Source organism: Manis pentadactyla, chromosome 14 (assembly GCF_030020395.1).
Source record: "Manis pentadactyla isolate mManPen7 chromosome 14, mManPen7.hap1, whole genome shotgun sequence".
Classification (NCBI taxonomy): domain Eukaryota; kingdom Metazoa; phylum Chordata; class Mammalia; order Pholidota; family Manidae; genus Manis; species Manis pentadactyla.
The window spans coordinates 82,559,659-82,578,915 of record NC_080032.1 but is presented as its reverse complement, the minus strand read 5'-3'; the positions used below and the strand labels follow the sequence as shown (position 1 = coordinate 82,578,915).

Here is a 19,257-nt window from a genome sequence, read left to right as displayed (position 1 = left end):
GACATTAAATTATCAGCTAACTAAAATGACATTAACTTCTATTAAGTCTAGGGATGAAATTTAATCAAAAAATTTTAATATTCCACATATGATAAAAGGACTTTTGAAAAATTTAGTGTAATAATGAACAATAAAAAACAAATTAAAGGTTTACTTATACAAGTAAACTTAAACCAATTACAGTACACACACACACACACCGTGGAATAATATAGAACAGTGAAAAAAATAATGTGAGTTTATAAATGCTGCCATGAAAATATCTCCAGGTCATACTGAATACAGCAAGAAACAAAAGACTAGATTGAGTAAATAATATTTTTATAAAAGCAAGTCAAAATTACATAGCAGCTATGAGCATTTATGAGCAAACCTGGAGAAAAACCTCTGGAAGGATGCATATCAAATTGTGACCAGAAGTTACCTCTGGGGAGGATTATCTAAATTTGATTTCATCAAGAATGTTTCCTCTATCCCTTGTGGGAAAAAAATGATATAACATGAAGTTTCGGGAGAGGAGGATTTTGTCATTAATTTTCTTTATATGATTAAGCTTATGTAGGCATAGAACCAAAAGAAGAGTACTGTATATATCGTGGATATTGACGCTTATCATTTCTGTTATTAATTAAGTGCACCTGAGTCTATTTAATTTGCTTTAAAAAGAGAAGGTATAACAAAAATTTTCAGATTTATACCATGTCTTTTTTTTCTGTAAGAGGTGGAACCACAATAAAGAACAAAAAAGCTAATCTAGCAATTAATTCTATAGTGTTTCATTTCCGAGCTTCTGCAGCTGCCTATCCTGTACTCAAATATTCCGTAACTTCTCAAATGTAGTGCAACGTCTGGCATAACCTTTGTAATATACCAAGTGTGCTTTCAATGATCGATCATTGGTCAACTGGAAGGAATTCTGCACCAAATAAGACTACACCGTAACTCTATTAGTAGCATAGGTTTGCATATGCCTATGTGTGTAAGTTTCTTACTAAAAGAATAAAAATTCTCAAACTTCTACCTTGTATTCATCCACAATAATGCTGAGGGCTTCATGACCAGCTTTCCTCATATCTTCCAATTCTTGTTTATGCTTTTCCTGGAAGAAAAAAGAAACTAAACCATGATTTGTTCTTATGTTTACTTAACAATAAAACCACTGACTTTATGTTCCATGAAAGATAGAGTGGCTTGGGGCACACCAATGCTGCAGCTGAAAACAAAGAGAAAAGCTATTTGAAAAAAAAAAGAAAAAAGAAAAAAGTTCTGTTTAAAGCATTAGGGAGGGCTATGGCAAAGAGAAATTAGAGAGAAACAGTAACTGAGAAAGGAAAACCATGCTGAGAGGTGAGGTAACACACTGCAGCGATGTCACCCCTTGGGGCACTCGGTGATCATACCAGCCTGGGCCTCTACATATTTTTAACTGCTTCCAAGGAAACACACATACCAATAGTTTAATATATAACAAAGTCTGAAAGCCACTGGATTAAGGTTATCAACCCTCCATTTCACCTTCCTAGGAAAGGAAAGGATGAACTTTCTTTGGAGAAGGTAAACATCCTAAAAGAGCCTCTCCAACTTTGCAAACACAGTGTATAGCTTTCAAGACAGAAGCATCAGAGATGACAACAGATGAAACCAAAAAAGCCCAGAGAAGACAGAAGAAACAGACCTGTGGGTGATTCAGTATTAGTTACCAAAGAGCTTAAAATATGTGTGATTAATATGTTTTAAAAAATGGAGGAGAAATGGAGAAAAGGGATAGGATATTTTCAACAGAGACCTAGAATTCATCAAATAGAGGTTCCACAGCTGAGAAATACACACTCAATATTGAGGGAAACAGTAACAAGACACAGCAGAAAGCCGGATTAAAGAACCAAAAGACAGTGAGGAAAAAAAAAAAAAAAGACTCCAGGAAAAAGAGGGAAAAAAATGGAAAAAAAAACCTTTAAGAAGACATGGGACAGAGTAAAATGATCAAATAGACATTTAACAGAAGACTCTTTAAAAAATAATCCAAAGAAAAGGAGAAAAAAAATGAAATGAAGTAAACAGATAAAAATAAAGTGATGAAAAATAAAAACACAAATTCCCAACATCATACATAAATTCAGGCTATTATATAACCTACAGATATTTCTAAAAAAAATAGGATATTAAGAAATATTATATCAATGAATATGTAATTCTAGATGAAAAAACTTAACTGAACTAAAAGAAGATTAAATTTAAAAATCTGAATACTCCTATGTATGGTAAAGAAATTGAAGCTGTATTAATTAAAAAAAAAAAAAAACTGGCCAGAGTCTCTAAACTGAGATGACTTAGCAGGTAAATTTTTAAAAAAATTTAAGAAAGAAGTAACAGAATTCTTACACAATCCCTTCCAGAGAATAGGAAAGGAAAGACTGTTTCCCCATATATTTTATTAGGACAGCATATCCTTTAATTAAAAATCTGAAAAATATTTAAGAGAAAATAAAATTATGGACCAATCTCTTTTATGAATATAGAAACTAAAATGGAAAGCAAAGTACCATCAAATTGAATCCAGCAATTCATAAACAGGATAATATATCTCAACCAACTGAGATATATTTTAGGAATGTCAGGTTGGTGGAAGTAATGTACACCATTTCAACTTGAATTACAAAAACCTCCCACACAATCCCTTCTTCCCCTATTTGTTCGCTGCATGTCAAGTCCCAAGATGACAATGAAAGCCACTTGTAGCAAACATCACAGCCTCTGCCAGCCTGGGACCCTAAATGATTTGCAAGGAATGACTACATCATCACCTCAGTGGACTTAAAGAGCAAATTCAATTTCAACTCTATGTAAAAGAAAATGCCAATTGTTCTTTTTCATTTACTGCTAAACACTTGCTCATTCAATCCCCTCAGTTATTATGCCTTATTGATGGAACAGGTTCTACTTCATTATCAGCATCTAATTCCCCTTTCTCGTATACCCCTTTTATGTATCTTATTGCAACTAAATTGCTATTTCCCAAAATTACCTAAACATAAAGAACCATCAGGGGTACTTGTTATAACACAATTTTTGTTGGTATGATTATCAATCTATGGTTCATGGCAGCCACCTTTTAAAAGTCATTTTTCTATTTCTGTGAGAGTTGTTTTAGTAGAATATAACAGCTAACTCCAACTACCTGGTTTAAGCAAGCTCATGCATTATATTACACTGAAAACAAGCAAACAAACAAGAGAATCGTTGCCAACTCATCCTCTGGAACTCCCATTCCTATCAGGTTATCTCACAAATGGTACGGAACTGGTATGGACTTGGGAAGGCAAAGACATCAATCCATGATCTAAGTATTAACATAGTTTTTTTTCCTATTCAAGATCTTAAAAAAGTAAATACAAACTGGTATTCTGTAATTTTTTTTACTACAATAAAGTATCTTAGGCAGTTATTGGGAAGTATATAAAACTACCTTAGGACCACTGTTATATGAGAAGCAAATATAGAACAGGCTACCACAGTCAAACAAATTTTGGACATTAACAATACATATTAACATATTAAACCTCTAATATATCCCAGAAGTAAAGAAGCAAGCTGAACTTCATTAAAATCAGCATTTTAAGCACTTAATAAATCAAATATTGTAATGGGGTGTGTGGTGGGGACTTGATAATGGGGGAAATCTAGTTAACACAATGTTGCTCATGTAAGTGTATATTAATGACACCTAAATAAATAAATAAAATTAAATATTTACTTTTTTTTTTCTCTCTTGACAATACCCTTTACTAAACAATCTCTTTCATTTAGAATTGAGAAGTTGAGAACCAGAAAATTCAAAGAGCTTTTTAGGATTAAGTAGTACAAAGCAAAGCAAACTAACTTAGATTCAACTACGTAAAATTGAGAATGTATTATTCTTTCATCTAATTAACTACAAACTGAAGATGAATATGCACCATTTTGATTATAAAGTTTGATCATTCAGTAACTATGGTCCTGAATAATGACACACAGGAGCACTCAGAGTGCAATGTATTAAGCATAAAGTTTATATAAAAGACCTTTTCTTAGAGACATTTTACAGATGATCAAAATGTTATATGACATATCTTTTAATTGAAAATGAATACTCATTCAATGACTACCCTCTCAGCTAGAAGGAACAGAAATCTAGTGCTTTGCATAGTGACTTAGTACACAAAACAGCTGTTGACAAACATTTATGGAATTATGCTGAAATTCTCATTATCGACAATAACAGATTTCTGCCATCATTTTATGTATCACAACTAAAATATTGGCTACTATATTAAAAATGTACACCATAAAAATTTTTTAAATGATGTAGAGATAGATACTCAGTTACTATTCATCATAATTCAAGGTGGATGATGTACTCTCCAAATACCATGAAATTTAGTTATTTATCACCTAAACTTTTTCCAGATATGATTATTTTATACCAAATTTTCTCAGTAAATATTACGTTTAATTTCAACAATTACTATATGCCAAACTCTGGTAGGCTCTAGGATAAAAGACGATGACAATATAACATTTATCTTCAGACTGGTAATATAAAAGATTGAGTAATCTGTATACAGGGACCTGAAAGTGAGGAACATGCATACAGTGATTTTGTTAGTGAAGATAAAAATAAAGTATTGTTACTACTACTACCACTGGTATCACATTTGCCTGCTAATTTTCAATAATGAAAAGAACCCCTAGACAAAAGCAAAAAAAAAAAAGACTGAACAACATATAAACCAACAAGAAACAAACAACTATAGAATAACATTCCACTCAACAGCAGAAGAATGCACATTCTTCTCAAGTGAACATGGGACATTCTCCAGAGTAAACTTAGGCCATAAAACAAGTCTCAAAGTTTAAAATAATTGAAATAGAAAGCATGTTCTATGACCAAAAAGGAATGAAATTTGACATAATTAACATGAAAAATAGGGAAATTCATAAATGTATATAAATTAAACAATACACTCCAAGTAATCAATGAGTAAAGAAATCACTAAAGAAAGAAAAATCTCAAATCAGTAACTTAAACTTTCACCCTTGGAGACCAGATAGAGAAGAAAAAACTAAACCCAAAACAAGCACAATGAAGGAAACAAAGATTAGAAAGAAAATAGATAAAATATAGAAAAGCAATGGAGAAAAACAATCAGACCAAAGTTAGTTTTAAAAAATGAACAATATTGACAAACCTTAGTTAGACTGAAGAAAATAAAAAAGGGAGAAAAATGACTTAAATTACTAAAATCAGAAATGAAAGAAAGGACCTACTATTGAATTTAAGAAAACAAAAAAGAATAGAAGAGACTATTATGAACAATTGTATGCCAACAAATCAGGCTGTAATGGGCAAATTCCTAGAAATATGCAACTACCAAAACTGACTCAAGAAGAAATAGAGAATCAAATAGACCTACATCAAGAGTTCGAATCAGTAATTAAAAAATCTTGCACAAAGAAAATCGCAGCATCAAATGGCTTCACTGGTGACTTCTAAAAAATATTTAAGAAAGATTTAACATCAATCTTTCTAATACTTTTCCTAAAAACAGGTGAGAGAACATGTCCTAACTCATCCTATAAGGCCAGTATCACACTAATCCAAAGCCAGACAAAGCCACTAACATGAAAAATATAAAGCAACGTGCCTTATGAATATGATGCAAAATTCCTCAACAAAAGAGCTGCAAATAGAATTCAACAACCTATTAAAAGGGTTATACACTAAGACCAGTTTGAATTAATCTCAGGAATGCAGAAGCAATTCAACATTAAAGAATTGATCATTTAATATACCATATTAAAATAGTAAAGAGAAAAAAAACTATATGATCATCTCAGGATGCAGAAAAAGTAACAAGATCAAACATAGATAAAAATACTCAATAAACTAAGAATAGAAAGCAACATCCTCAAAATGATAAAGAACATCTGTGGAAAACCCACAGCTAACACCATACTATTGGCAAAAGACTAAAAGCTTTTCTCCTGACATTAGGAACAAGGTAAGGATGTCCACCCTTACCACTTCTACTTAACCTTATATTGAAATTTTGGCAAGGACATTACACAAGAAAAATAAATAAAAGTTAACCTTAGACAATACTAGATTAGAAATGAAGAAGTAAAACTATTCTTATTTGCATAAAACATGATCTTATACATAGGAAATGCTACACAATTATTAGATATAATAAACAAAATACTATTAGATCTAATAAATAAGTTTAACAAAGTTGTAAGATACAAGGTCAACATACAAAAATCAGTTGTATTTCTGAACGCTTGCAATGAACAATCCAAACACGAAATTCAGAAAACAATTCAATTTACAATGGCATCAAAAAGAACAAATACTTGGGAATAAATTTTACCAAAGAGGTGCAAAACATTTATTAAAAACCACAAAATATTGTAAAGTCTTAGTAAGTGGTAAACATCCTGTTTTTCTAGATTGGACGACTTATTAGTATGTAAAAATGTCACTACCCCAAAATTTATCTACAAATTCAATGCAATTTCTATCAAAATTCCAGTAGCCTTATTTTGAAGAATCAGAAAAGCAGATCCTAAAATTCATGTAGAATTGCAAGGGATATGAAATAGCTAAAACAATCTAGAAGAGCAAACTTGGAGCACCTATATTTACCAATTTCAAAACTTAGCACAAAGCTACAGTAACTGAAACTATGGTACTGGCATAAGAATAGAAATTTAGTTCAAAGGCAAATAGAAATGAGAGTCCTAAAATAAGCCCATACATCTATAATCAAATGATTTTTGACAAGAGTGACAAGATAATTTGATAGGGAAAGAATAGTCTTATCAACAAATGATGATGGGACAACTGGATCCATATGCTAAGAATAAATCTGGAACCCCATCTCATATGCTGTATACAAATTAACTCAAAATGGATTAAAAAACCTGAATGTAAGAGCTAAAACTAGTAAACTCTTATTAAAGGAAAAGTAGGTGCATATCTTTATTAGGCAATGGTTTCTAAAAATATGACACCATAAACACAAGTAAAAAAGAAAAAAAATACATAAATTGGACTTCATCAAAATGTAAAACTTTTGTGCATCAAGGGCACTATCAAGAAAGCAAAAAGTCAACCCACTGAATATCTGCAAATAATGTACCTGATGACCCAGAATGTATGAACAACTCTCATAACTCAGCAACAAAAACATAACCAAATTTAAAAATGGGCAAAGAACTTGAACAGGTATTTCTCCAAAATACAAATACTCAGAATCATTAGCCATTATGGAAATTCAAGACAAAACCACTTATGTCCACTAGGAAGATACTAAGAAAAACACAGAAAATAAATGTTGACAAGGAGGTGGGGAAACCCAAACCCTCAATGGCTTTTGGAAATGTGAAGTGGTACATCCTTTGTGCAAAACAGTTGGACAATTCCTTCAACAATTAACCACAGAGTTACCAAACGTCCTAGAAATTTCACTTCTAGTTAGTACCTAATGGCACTGAAAACACACACAAACTTTACATAAAATTTACACTAGCATTATTAGTAATAGCCAAAAAGCAAAAACAATGCAAATTTCATTAGTTCATCAGCTAAAGAAAGGATAAACAAAATGGAGTATTATCCATGCAATGGAATTATTATTCATCCATAAAAGGAATGAAGTACTGATACATGTTACAATGTAGAGGAGCCCTGAAACCATTATGCTAAGGAAGTAACCAGACACAAAGGTCCACATATTGCATGACTCCGTTTTATATGAAATGTCCAAAATAGGCAAATCCAGAGACAGAAAGGAAATTAGCAAGTAATAGTGCTGTGAGAGAGAAGAAAAGGGAGTAACTGCTTAATGCACATGGGGTTTCTTCTTGAAGTGATGAATACGTCTGGCATTAGATACTTTAGACAGTTCACCAATATTGTGACTATACTAAAAAGTCACTGAATTGTATACCTTAAAATTGTTTAAATGGTGAATTTTATGTTAAGTGAACTTTATTTTAGTATAAAAAAAATTGGTGCAAGAAAAAATAGTACGTTTACATAATTTTAATTTCTAAGATGAATGGTGTGTTTAGTTCTTTGATTTTGCTTACCATTTCTAATTTTGTTTCATTATGATCAGAGAATGCTGGTTTTCTAATTTTATTTCTTAGAATTAATTGAGATGTCACAAGGTTTCCTCATAAAAGGACCATAAGAATAACATTCTCTAAATTCTTTAATGTCGAGAACCATTTGCAACTTTTAAAACTGAAAAATCAGGTGTATAGTATATAAATACTAGATTCACATTTTTTCCTTGAGTATCTTAATTATGTCACATTTTTTGATAGAATGTGTTTTTTTAAAGTGTGACATGGATCTAATTTTCTTTACCTTATATTTAGGTTGACTATATAATTCACCTTCTAAATTGTGTCATTTTTGAGAGTTAAAGGGGTTCCTATTGGTAATAGGTATAAACATAGACTGTTCTGGGCAAAGCAAAAAGTGACTGTATTTATAGATATCTGAGGTGTTCTTTTGAAAGTTGCTTTTCTTTAAAGTCTCTAGAATGTGTGTCATAACTGACTGACTGGGTCTATTTTCCCAGATACACATGTACATTTTCAAAATATAAGGTCCTAGCCTCCTCTTATTTCCTGGAAGTTTACTGAATTACATTTTTCATATAACTTGATTTCACCTCCGGTTTTCTTCTTCACAGACTCCATTTATACACATACTGAATCAGCTTTGCTGCTTTCTATAATTATTCCTCTCTCTCTAATTCCTTCTTCATTTACTTGATATTTTTCATTTTTCTTTTTGCTTCCTCTTATTTTTTTTTCCTTCCTCTCTCTGTTATTACATTCACTTTTACTCTTTTTAGCTTAGGCCTCATTTTGGAAGTTTTGCTTTTATTTCTAATTCTTTTTGTGTGTTTGTCAGCTGTATCTTCTTATTTAACTATCTTTTCTCATTTCTGAACTATTCTACTTCTGATTTATACTATTCTTCAAAAACTTGCATATTTGCACACAGTTCTAACACACCTTTTTTTTATTACCTATGTTTGTTTACTTTTAGGAAGAGGTTCCTGAATAAGGGGTGAGGTGAGCCTGAACAGCTTTCTTAACCTTATGATTTTATGGTTCCCTCTTCTGTTGTTATTACAAAAAAAATTTTTTTTCAGCTGTTGTCTTCAGATCTGTCTTCCAAATCCTCTACTCTGACTGAACTATCCCTTTTAGGGTAGCAATGGCTGGGTCCCTAGGCCTCTGGCACCATCCTTAATCCCATTTATGTTCCTCTTCGTTTCTCCAGCATAGATGTGACAGACACTCAAGTCTTGCTGTCAATAGTTCGACTCTACCATCTTCTGCTCTAGAATTTATATAAACAACTGTAACCTACTTTTTTGTTGTAGGTGTGCTTATTCATTTTTCTTTAATTATCTTAGTCTAGGTTTTTTATTAAAGTATCATTAATATAGAACCTTATGAGGGTTTCACATACACAAAACAGTGGCTCAACATTCACACATATTATCAAGACTTCACCCCCTCCACTGTAGTCACCGTCTATCACCGTAGTAAGATGTTATAGTCACTAATTGTATTTTCTGTGTTGTACCACCATCCCAGTGACTTACTTATGTTGTGACTGAGAATTGTAGTGCCCCTTAATCCCCTTCTCCCTCCCCACCCAGCCTCCACAATCCTCCCCCTTGGTAAACACTTGTCCCTTCTCGGTGTCTATGAGTCTCCTGATACTTTTGTTCCTTCTGTTTCACTATGTTTTTATACTCCACAAACGAATGAAATCATTTGGTATTTGTCTTTCTCTGTCTGTCTTAATAATTTTTAAAGAAAACCTAAGAAGATTCAAAACTACGCAGCCTCTGTTGCTGCCATCACCATGCCAAATCTGCCCCTTCCTTCTTTAAGTATTTCCTTGGTTCGCCTCTTATCTTTTCCTTGCCTAGACTTCAAAATGTACGAGTTTCCCAGGGATCAGACCTCCTCTTTAATTTGTTAAACCTTGAATTAAAACTGCCCCTTATGGCCTTTAAGTGGGTGTCTGAAAGGAATCTCCAAGTTAACATGTCCAATGTCAAACTTCTGATTTTCCTCTAACAAAACTCCAGTTGCTCAGAACTAAAAATCTTGAAATCATTTTTTAATTTCTTTCCTTTTTACCCTCACAATCCACATGCAATGCCTCAGAAAATCCTACTGCCTTGATCCTTATTTTTATTCCTTTAACAAACTCCTAAATACTATGACTGTGTGCCAGGCACTGTTCTAACCCCTTACAAATATTGGCTCATTTCCTTTACTTATTTAAATCTCCTATTATCCCCATCTCATGTCCACAATCTGAGCACTTGTCAGTATCCCCACGCTCTTTCTCTAGTCCATATAACAATCATTTCTCAATAGGACTACCATAATAACATCCTAGTCTCTTTGATTCTACCCTTCTTGCAAAAAGTAGTCAAAACAACCCTTTTAAAACAGGGTGATTGTAAAGAATGCAAGATGTAATCTCCTGGTTGGAATTTTTCAGTTATATCCACAGCACCCAAAATAGTACCAGGCATAGTGTGGATATTCAATAAATATTTGTTGAATAATGAGTAATAACCACACATCTGACAAAATTCCCATGTAGCTTCCATATTACTGCAAATAAACTCTACAATCCTTCCCATAGCCCAAAAGTATACCACTCTCTCCCTAAGTCCTTCCAACTGTTATCATTGCTTTCCTCAAATCATTATAAACACATTCACACTCCATGGCTATTGAACTGGTTATCTGCTATGCTTGATATACTCTTTACCCCATATATCCCATGCTCATTTCCTCTAGATACTGCTCAAAAATCATAACACCTGGGAAAAGTTCCCTGACCCATACTACATAAATAAAATAGCACACTCATCATTGTCCAAATAATAATGCTTTATTTTTATTCATAGTACCTATCACTACTTACTGTTCTATATTTATCGTTAACTGCCTGTCTTCTCCTTTCCACTGGGAAAGATAATGGTGGTACTCTCTAACACTACAGTTCTTGAGAAGGTGAGGAAAAGACAGCCGCTAGAGAGATTTCAAAGTCTGACATTCAGTTTAACTTGGGAAGGTGAAATTTTACTTGCTAATGAATATCTGTATCTCAGATGGTGCTTATATATAATATAAGCTCAGTAAATAAGGACTGAATAAAGAAGAGAGAGAATGAGTAGAATTTGAAGTCCAGATACATTTGGGAACTGAGAAAGATGTTCCATTCTTCATCAGAAAGAGGCAGTTATTTAACATCATAATAAAAATATTAAAAATGTATTTAAAACCTGGTCTTCAGTTAGTTAACATGTTTGCCCAGTGAATGAAATTATGATCAACATTCTTTTCATAATTATATGCTCAGCATATAAATTAACAAACATTTTGGGGCATTTTTATCTGTTAAATGAAGGAGAGCTGGATTAAATAATTTTTAAAATACCCTTCCAACTTTCTTAATACTGTTCTGTGATATGGTGTGCAAGAACTAACTCGGTCACCCCCCTGCCTCTGCTTACTTCAAAGCTACTGGGGGCAATCATACAACCACATTGTAACAAACCAGTGACCAAACGAAAACACAGGACTAACCAAATAGTCAGACATGACCTGAAATTTTTATTTCAAGAATAATACAGAGCCAAAAATTGACAACCTATCTTCAAAGTAAAAACCATCTGAGCACAATGATAGCTTTCTTTCAAAATGTCAAACCCAAAGCTATCACTAGAAAAGAAAGATTCAGGAAAATGCCCTCAACTTAAATAAAACTACAGACATTTTAAACAAGAAGAGGCTTGAAAGGTAAGCTGTTCCAATGTACTCATTTTATAAATGAGGAGAGGGAGGCCTACTGACGTCAAGAAGTTTGTTCAAGATCCCTGAGTGCAATAAGGGCAGGGTGAAGCCTAAGTCAGATCCTGAGAGGCAGCCGAGGTTTACTGAAAAATATCACTTCAAAGACTAAGCTATTTGAGATTATTCGCAACTCCTCATCAGTACATTTGTTTTTTCTATGTAAAATTCAGTAATACAAAGACTCACAAGTTATAAGCCATGCCTTCAGATGAAAGAAAGACACACTCTTGGTAAAACTTGAAATACTCATTCATCAATTCATTACTGCAACGAGAAATTAAGAGTCTGATGAAAACAGTGCAAAGGAGGTACTTTTCAAAGTTTACCCAAGCATCTTCCAACCAATTCTCCACTCTAATACCAATTCCTTGCAAATTATGAAATATACATAACTCTAATACCCTTAATATGCTTGGGCATGATTGGTATTGAAAAATTATTTATTGAATAAATATGTTTGTAAACAGGTAACACATTATTAACAAACAGAGGTACTAAACACAAAAATGAGAACTTAGCAAATATTTTAAAGTAATTATCATTGGTATATTGATGACAAAACTCAATTCAGATACTTGAATTGAAATTTATGCAAATTTTTTTGAAGCCCACACTGACAGCACAAATGGAAACATTTCTCAATTCACATTATCTCACTGTTGGCCATTGCCAAACCAAGTAGAATCCATATTAATCACCTGTAACAAATTACTCCATCCATAGTTGCAGAATCCTCTGCCACAAAAATGATTAAAAGCCACCATGACTGATGTATTTGGAATGAATTACTATAGCACTTAAAAAAAAAAGAGAGAGAGAGAGAGAAAGAAAATCCAAAGGGCAATCAACTATTATAATACACCTATTTAGAAAGAAGTTGCTTCTCACTTTCTAAATTCTTTGGCCAAGAGCAAGTCTATGATTAGACCGAACATAATTAGTGAATGTAATTAGTCTGACTGAGAAAGGTTTTCCAATACAGGCTTCACCACCACTTCCTCTGAAGCCACAAGATTACTACCTTTCACAACTAATCAACTATATTGAATAAGGCAGCCATAAACACCTCCCAATATTCCAAAAGGAAATTTGCAAGAAATCAAAATAAAGACAGTGGGAATAACATCCAACCAATGCAACTTAAAGGTTCTGACTGACAAAAAGGGTACAATGTTCCCACCAAAATCTGAAGATGTAACATACCAAAGCGGCCTTTGTATACAGTAAATGTCAGAGAAGCACACAGATTAATTATCCCATTCACACCTGCTTTGTCAAAACAGAACAAAAACAGCACATTACCAATTCCTCTCTCACCAATCCCACATTTGAAAACTACAACAAGCCTAGTTGGTGTCTAAAGGAAGTAGGTTTCTCTGGCATGACACAGCAGCAGGAAACAGGAAGTCTTTCCCATTGAGCAAACGTTTAATCTCTACTTATTCTCTCTCATTTCTTAGTCTCTCCATACAATCAGTAACAAATAAAAACACATGATAGACTTCCTCAAAATCTTACAAGTCAGTCTTACAGACTAATTCCAATATTTAGCCAAACATAAAATGAGGGGAAAAAATAACAAAAGCATGTAACAATCAGTCTAAAGGTATAAATAAAATTGTATTACATATGGAAATAAAGTATTTTTGCCATAGTAAACTGTATCCAGAACTGAAACAGACACCCTTAATAAGCCTGTCCCTTTAACTTAAGAGTTTGAAAATCTTTCAAAGGTTCAATTTTCATCTCTGGCCCTACCCATTAATGGCCACCTTAACACAATGCATAGACTCCATCAGCAGTGTAGTCATCATCTTTGCTGGAATTTTTCAAACAAAATAAGGGCAACAAAACAAACTCCTTCTGGAAGTGTCCTAGCAGTTACAATGACAAAAGTATGCAAAGAATTCTACATTTCTTCATACTGGTACAGAAGTAATTGGTTTTCCTAAATGCTAGCTTACAAAAACCCAGATGTGACCATGTCACATCCATGTGCAGACCAAACTTTACAAAATAAGCAGTTAGCAAGTGAGGATCAAATAAAGTAGGTCCCACCTAATTCATCAGTCTGAGGATGAAAACAACTACTCAGGTGAAATTCCTAACAGAAAATTATACGTTTACACCAGTATCACTACTGGGATGACTATCATTTCTCCATTAGCACACCTCCCAACCAACCACAATTTGTTAAAGAATAAAGGCCAAATCCTGTACAGCCTGAGAATAGGCCTCTTGCATAATCCTGGCTAATTTGCTGATTTGATTGGCTCTGTTCCAACTGCAACTTCAATGTCATCTTATTATTTGCTCCAAAAGGAAAGGCGGAAAGTCCATGATAACCAGATTTTTTTTTACATTAGTATTCACCTTCAACTTTGTTAGATTCCAAAGGCAAAGTAGCCTGAAAATCAGATGCTCAAAGCTAACTCAAGCCAAGCAGGGAAAAATGACAGGAATGTGAAGAAGAAAAGGAGGAAAAAAGGGGAAGAAGATGTATGGAAAGAAGGAGAAAGAGGGAGGAGGGATGAGCAGACAGTTTGCAATCATAAGAAGGGCTGTACCTACTGGTATTAGGACAATAAATCATCCCTACTCTGAGGGAATCAAGGAACAATTTCCAGCCAGCTCATGTTAAAGAAGAGACTTATGCATTATAGATACATTAATCTATGACCACTATCCCAATCATAGGATGTAAACCTCTCTGAAATTCTTCTGTTTATGAGTTTTCCCATTTTATGTCTACTCTCCAACGTTTGATTGTATTTTCAGTCTAGTAACAGAAAGGGACTGTCTAATAACACAGCTCCTCAAAATATTTAATACTTTGATGTAGAAAAGAAAAATAGCTTATTAATGAAATTACTTATTAATGTTTTGGTCATTTGTCTTCATCATCTAAGTGTTTCTATACATAGCATTATAATTTGCCTTCACATTTTTAAATATACTGAAATTCATCTCTGGAGCTTGCAGTGAGTTGAACTGTGACCCCCCCATAAGACAAGTTCGAGTCCTAATCCCTGGTACCTGAGAATGTAACCTCATTTGGAAAGAGGGTCTTTGCAGATATAATTAAGCTGGATTAGATTTAGAGTGGGCCCTAAATCTTTAGATCAGTTTCCTTATAAGTGAAAGGAGAGTGAGGTTTGGGGCAGAGATACAGCGGAGAAGGCCACGTGTAGATGGAGTCAGAAATGGAGATACAAATGGCCATGAGCCAGAGAAACATGAGGTGCAGCAGGAGCAGGAAGAGGCAAAGGAAGATTCTCCACTAGAGCCTCTGGAGGAAGCAGTGCCAGCCAACACGCTGACTTTACACTTCTGACTTACAGAACTATGAGAGAATAAATTCCTGCTATTTTAAGCCACCAAGTTTGTGAAGCTTTGTTATAGACGCCTTAGGAAACTAAGACAGATTTTGGTACCAAGAACGGGGTGCCACTGTAACAAGCACCTAAAAATGTGGAAGTGGCTTGGGAACTGGATAGTGGGTTGAGGCTGGAAGAATTTTGAGGTTGAAGATAGCAAAAGCCTAGCGTGCTCTGAAGGTGTGGTTGGCAGAAATACGGACGTTAAAGGTGCTTCTGGTAAAGGGCTCAGAAGGAAGTGGGGAACATGGTAGAGAAAGTTATTTTAGACAATAGATGTATCATCATGAACACAATGTTGGTAGAAATATGAACATTGATGGTGCTTCTGGAGAAACCTCAGAAGGAAAGGTGAAACATATTATTGGGAACTAGAATATAGGTGATCTGTGTTACAAAATGGTAGAAAACTTGGCTGAATTGTGTTCTATTATGTGGAAATTAGAATTTACAACTTATTAACTTCCATATACAGCTGAGGAGATTTCTAAGCAAAGTATTGAAGATGAAGGTTCTCCTTGCTACTTATAGCAAAATGCATGAGGAAAGACGTAAACTGAGAAAGGACATGCTGAACAAAAAGGGACCAGGACTTGATGATTTGGGAGGTTAGTCTATTCAGAGGGCAAAGGATGCTAACTTTAGAAAACTCACTTTTGTGAAAACGTGCTCTGGGAAAATGTCAAGGGTATTACTGAACAACCTTCTGCTCAAGATATTAGGTGTGTGACTCATGGGTCCAATCAAACACCTCAGCAAAAGCCAGAAAAAAGAAACAGGATTATGCAGAAAGGATATATAGAGAAAGAACCCACTTGTCTATTGACATGAATACCTTCAACTTATACAGAAAATCACCAAGGTTTTTTCAGAATATTATACGAGCAGAAATCCAGCAAGCCTGAACCAAAGTGGACAGATATGGGAGAAAATGAAGGCAGGCTGTTGGAATACCAGGATTCTGCAGTGAGGAAGTAGGCTGATAGGGCTATGTGGCTGCCGACATGCACTGCTTCAAGAAAAAGCAGGAATGACACTGAAGGCAGAGCCCAGTTGCCATCGTCAACTCCACCCTCGGGTGCAGAGGCTGGGGCCATGGGCCCAGATGCAGGAGCTCCAGCCACAGGTGTAGAGGCAGAGGCTGGTAGAGCCACAGGCACAGAGAGTGGCAGAGCCATGAGCATGCAGGGTGAACAAGCTGGAACCATGGGCACACAGGGCAAATGAGCTGCAGCCACAGGTCAGATACTGACCAAATCAGAGCCACAGTTCCATTAACATTCCTCAAATGCCTCAACTTTTGCTTTGTCCCAGGACATCAAGTATATTGACACAATAAGGCATTTCTCCAAATGATACCATAACATAACCTTTTCCAGATTTTCCTTACCTGATATTTAATGCATTATCTCTCCTAAATAAAATATTACCAATTTAATACAGATCTCACCCACCACCATCATAACAACAGCAGATCTTAAGAAAAGATGGCAGATGACACAGATATTTACTGTTGCTGTCACTTAAAATACCTGGAGTCTTGCCTTTCTTGTTTCCTTTCATGTTTTGTTTATAATAATATGAAGCTATACAGGCAAAAAAATCAGAGAGTTGAGGAAACAGAAGATGGAAAGCAGATGATTGTGTGCTAGCTGAAACAGCAAGACCAAGAAAGCTGCATCTCAGAGAAGAGGTGTGGAAAGTTGAGAAGGAAGCTAACCATGCTGCAGAAACCCCAAATACTCTGGATCGGGCAGGAGCAAGTACTCTGCCAGTGAAGGGGAAGGGAGTGCTAAAAAAAAAAGGAGGAATGCCAGAATGTCTTTTAAGAAGCAGTCCCTCTAAAGCCCTCCCACCAACTCGCAGGGGCTGTGAGGCTGCTCTTAATCAATGACAAGTAGAAGAATGAAGGTCTGCTCTCTGAAGAGGGCAATACATTAAGATCTCTAAACTGGGAACACCAGGTACAGATGAGGGTAAGAGGCACCACTGAAAACAAGAGAATTAGCAAAGTTTACATAATCAAGTATTAAGCCCCTGATATTTCTCTCTATTTAGTCTGTATTATCCCTACCAAGCAGGAGACCAAATGGGCCTTCAATAAGGTATGTAACAAAATCTAGCAAAAAAGATAGGACTAGCTACATAAAATGTACAAAATTTCAAGATGGCAACTACACCAAGAATGGGATCTGTGTAACTGCACAGCCTTGTGCGAATGCGCGTGCAGCCAGACCTACCTAAAGATAATGACAATAGGAAAGGGTTGGACAATCAACAGCCTTGGCAGAAAAACCCTACAGTGAGGCCTACTCAACAATATGTTCACCAGCACTGAGCTTCCAACCAACCTTTTGTGCTCCACTCCTAAAGGCAGAGAGCTATGACTCACCCACCATTTAAAGGAAGCCTCTCTAGGTGGAAGACAAAGGCCAGAGCACAGTAACAGAAAAAGAAAGAGATCTTGGAAGAAACAGGTTATATAAGGATAAAAAAATAACATTAACATCCTCAAAGAAACGAGAAGATACAATGTGCATAAAACAAGAACCAAATGCTATAAAAAGAAAAGACTCAAAGAACAAACAAAAAAGCTCTTGGGAAATTTAAATCTAGTAATACATAAGAAAAAGTCAGTAGAAGGACTTGGAAAGTAAGGTTAAGAAAATCATCCAGAAAGAAGAGGGGAAATAAACATGAAGTAGATACAATAAGACAATCAGAACAGTGGATCCAGGACCCAAATAATAGGTGTAACAGATAATAGGTATTATTATCCAAATAATAGGGAAGTAACTCATTAAAAATAATTCAAGAAATTCCCCAGATCTAAATATTATGTATGGAGGGATGCTTAGGGTTCCTACTCAATTGACAAACATAAGCCTAGGGATGTTATCTCAAGTAACTATTTTATATTTAAAAGTACCTCTAGTACAAACACAACTAAATCATATGCACAGCTTAATGTTTGCAGTATTGCTGGCTACAGAAGTAAGGGGAATTTCTAAAGAGGGAAATAAAAAGGAAAACTGAACTGAAACCTAGTTCTTACATGGGAAGCGTTCCTAAACATCAAGGTCGTGTCAAAAACATAGATCACTCTATAGGCTTTTCAATCAGAGAAGCAAGTCCTGGGTGGCAATTAATAAAAAGAACCAGTTATTTGACAATTACTACAATGGAGAGCCCACAATGCACAAGCATCGTGCCAGGACTAGAGAAACCCCCAGCTCCCGAGAGAAGCAGGCACGGGACCCAAGAATTCAAGTAAGATGAAACATAAATGAGTTCACAAGAATTAACAACAGCAAAATTTGCATGGAAAAAAAAATCACAGATTACAAAAAGGCAATATTCATTTTAAGATTAAAAGTTATCCAAGAAGGGAAAATTAATTGTAATATATTATGTAATATATTAGGTGTAAATATCATTTACATAACCATTATAATGTAAATAATGAATGCTGATCTAACCACATTAATTATATAATAATACTAAAAGAATGAAGGGAATCTAAGTGTGGATGGGAGGTAAGAATTTACAAAAATCTGAAAAATCAAGAGGTAGCAATATTCTTAGAAATACAGGCATAAAGACAAATTTAACAGGTTGAAAGTGGCTGCTTGTTGGGGGACGAGGAAAACGCAATGAGCAGGGAAAGGACCCGGGAATGCTGTTTTCCATAATGAGCCATTTAGAACTATATGACTTTTTGAACTATGTTTATTTGTAATATTAGTAAGAATTTTCAAAAATGGAAACATTACCTGTGGTTAGATCACATACTCTGCATTAACTTTAGATGCTAAATGAATAAGTAAGTAACCCAAAACCCTAGACTTTCCATACTTAGTAACTGTGTCTAAATGCATAAGGAAATATTCACAAGATGACTGATGTTGAAGGTCAGAACCCATGT

General features: G+C 34.6%; 1 protein-coding gene across 5 annotated transcripts in view; it reads right to left on the bottom strand.

Moving 5' to 3' along the window:
- Window positions 1-19,257, bottom strand: part of CCDC91 (coiled-coil domain containing 91) — a 329,601-nt gene that overhangs the window by 140,736 nt on the left and 169,608 nt on the right. For 4 of the 5 annotated variants that reach the window (XM_036889459.2, XM_036889457.2, XM_036889452.2 and 1 more), the window contains exon 7: window positions 1,022-1,099. The exons of the other annotated variant lie outside the window; for it this stretch is intronic. In XM_036889459.2, coding sequence (XP_036745354.2) covers window positions 1,022-1,099 — 78 coding nt within the window. The remainder of the gene's footprint in view (window positions 1-1,021; window positions 1,100-19,257) is intronic. 5 annotated transcript variants of the gene reach the window in all.